The sequence below is a fragment of the Aureococcus anophagefferens genome (genome assembly GCF_000186865.1).
Source record: "Aureococcus anophagefferens unplaced genomic scaffold AURANscaffold_26, whole genome shotgun sequence".
Lineage (NCBI taxonomy): Eukaryota > Pelagophyceae > Pelagomonadales > Pelagomonadaceae > Aureococcus > Aureococcus anophagefferens.
Genome location: NW_008705586.1, coordinates 205,288 through 208,196, shown reverse-complemented (window position 1 = coordinate 208,196; position 2,909 = coordinate 205,288). Strand labels below are relative to the sequence as shown.

General features: G+C 49.9%; 1 protein-coding gene across 1 annotated transcript in view; it reads left to right on the top strand.

Moving 5' to 3' along the window:
- Window positions 1-2,909, top strand: part of AURANDRAFT_72389 (hypothetical protein) — a gene marked incomplete at both ends in the record, with an annotated part of 23,854 nt that overhangs the window by 16,572 nt on the left and 4,373 nt on the right. The window contains 3 exons of the mRNA XM_009042110.1: window positions 235-245; window positions 1,119-1,159; window positions 1,754-1,807. Coding sequence (XP_009040358.1) covers window positions 235-245; window positions 1,119-1,159; window positions 1,754-1,807 — 106 coding nt within the window. The remainder of the gene's footprint in view (window positions 1-234; window positions 246-1,118; window positions 1,160-1,753; window positions 1,808-2,909) is intronic.

The following is a 2,909-nucleotide window of genomic DNA, read 5'->3' as shown; positions in this document are numbered from 1 at the left end:
GGCAGAGCCTTGGAGCCTTGCGATTGCAAGAGCACGCGCTTCTTCTGCCGTTTCTGCCCAAAGTAAGGGGGGCAGTAGGGATGTGTCTACCTTCTTGTTCGGCTTAAGACCAAGCGCTGCTGTCACTACTTGGTCCACACCCGGCAGCAGTGCCTGGGGGATTCAAGTGAAACATCTACAGTCTATTCGTGTAACTGAAAAAGAGAAACCAAATTAATGTTTCCTACCACACAGACATTTGCAAGGTAGGGGGCAAATATGTTTTCATTTGCATCTGCGGTCCCGGGGTCATTCCCGACATTTGCGAGTACGTTCTTCAATAGGAGGAAGATGAGCGCCTGGAAGTCGTCCATATATAATGCAGCTGCGCCAAGCGCGCGTCGAGCTGCCTTGATCCCGAGACAACCTGGATGGAAAGTATGCCTCATTCTGATAGGCAAATGTAATGAGTCAGAAACAAAACAAAATATTACGCTAAAGCTGACTGCTTTCGGGAATCTCAATGTAGACGTCACGCTTGTATAAAGCTTTGGTGGCTATCGTGCCAACGCGACCACCGTGAGATGAAAGTACCGCTGCCTGAATGTGAAGCTGTGGCCAGTTCATCGACTTCGCCCAGCTGTTGAAGGCCTGGACTCGCAACCCGAGCGGGTGCAGGAGGGTCCCATTCTGCGAAAGAACAAGATTCCAAGTTGCAGCTACGGATACCTCTTTTGGCATGCTCGACTGGTAGTTGGGCTTCGAATTTGCATCGAGCACCCCTTCGGCTTCATACACAAGCTGGCTAAGAAGCGCCTTGCGAGAACGACGGAACTGCACAGCAAGAGACACATCTCTGCTCAAACCACCATTTGATAGCGTGCGTGTATCATCCTCCATGCTCGTCGTTTGAGTTAGGGGGTGATTTGAGACGACATCCAACAAACTGGAGACTAGCGCCGGGGCATCATGTGGTGGCGGTGTGAATGCATACTCGCAGTCTGGCGAAGGTTGGCCTACGTCACTGGGTTGATTCGAGCATCAATCGCGAGGCGCTGTTGGCAGCTAGTCTCAATTGATGCAATGCAAGCTTCCATTTGTTCCATATCCATGTCGATGACCCACAAGAAATATCGCAGGTTTGGATCGATCTTGTCGAGCGATGCTTTGAAGCACGAGGGTGGCATGCTGCGCACGCCAAGAGCTTTAAGCATATCGATTCGCCTGTGAAAGATGTAGATGGTGATAAAATACATCATATGCGCATTTACCGATTCGCATGCTCATTTGAGTCATGATTGAGTGCCGGGAGAGAAATGGGCACACAATCAAAAGGGTTCACCTCCTTGGGTACGAACCCTACGCAGATTCATAATTTGCTTTGCTATTTGTATGAACATTGGATGATACTTGCATAAGACACAACTCTACGCCGCTTAGTAGACCGTGGTGCTCAACATAAATTGTCGTGGGATTGTCACCATAATCCTCAAAAAACTGCGCCCCCAGCTCACACGTACGGTCACTGAGCGTCTTAATACTAGTGGGCGTCAATTTATGGTGCTGGAGGAAAAAATCGCCAGAAGCAAATCGTCGAGTTGAGGCATGTGGGTGAGGTTTGTAGTTCACGAGATCTGCAACTGGGATCAAGTGGCGTGCACCTTTAAATGTAAGTGCGCGCGAGTCGATGATAGAAAGAGCCCATGCCCATGCTTTACTGGAAGTATGTGCCTCGATGCATGCCCCGAGATTGGAAACTTCTGATGCCCCACAGGCTTTTCGGACGGCAAGGTTGAGGCTCCCGCGGACCCCTGGAGCAGATACACCTGTCAGTCCGTGAGACTGTAGATTTGTTTCTACGAACAGGCTATCTTGCAGAGCTTCGAAGCCTGACTTACTGAACGCCTTGGGTGTCAACACGGCAGACCTTGGTAAAATGTCGAGGTATGGAGCCCATGTACTCTGTTGACCTTTTGCGCGCTCTACCAACAATTGGAACGCAATCGCCTCGCTGTCACTTAGCAGGATATCCGCCCCAAATGATGAAGCCAGTGCGTTACCGCTATCTCCGCTAAAAAAAAGCTCTTGTGGTACATCTAGAACGACAGATTCAGCCAAGACACGCTCCTCGCATCTCAAACCCCGACCCATATCCGCGAAGTCCGCCAACTGCAGCCCATGAGCGGTCCCTCCCATGGAGCGCAACCAGGCAATCACCTCGGATGCCAGACAGCTCGATCGAAGACACAACAATAGCGCATGCCATGGCAACTTATGATTTTGCATCATATTTCGAATCAGTCATTCCAAGCTAAAATTGCATTTACGGCAGTACAATATGTTTCCGGTAGCGAGTTAGTGGGTTTAGACCATCTATCATCATCCAGCTAAATAAAACTGCTGGCTGTGGTGGCTCAGGAGGAAGATTCTCCTGTATCTGCCCTACTGTCCTTATTTTCCCTTTCTTCCTATCATTGCAGTCTCATATCCTCATGAGGCTGAGTTCAGTCCCAAGGTCCCCATTTTAGTATGGGGGTCCTTCCTCCTTTCCCCAATTTCCCTCTCTTTCTCTCTTTCTATTCCACGTTAAGACAGTATAGAGTGGCCCTCTCCTGTTGGGAGTCAGGGCTGCTTAGCAGCCCCATCTCACTTTTCCATTCTCCGTCTAGGTCAGGAACACTGCCATTTCCCCTCAAGGGTTATGGGCCCACAGCGTTAAGCCTGACCCAAGACTCTTCACCTTCGTTACATGGTAGGTTAGCTCACTACGGCGGAACTTCAGAAAATTCGCTTAACAGGCCAACACTTTAAGAATCTCTTCTCGTTAACGAGATAGTAAACTCCGACACGGGGATGCCGGTCCGCAAGAATACTCCCCTTAGCCTGAGCATAAGCCGTGGAGAATTAAAGTACGAGGGGAGAGGGGACTC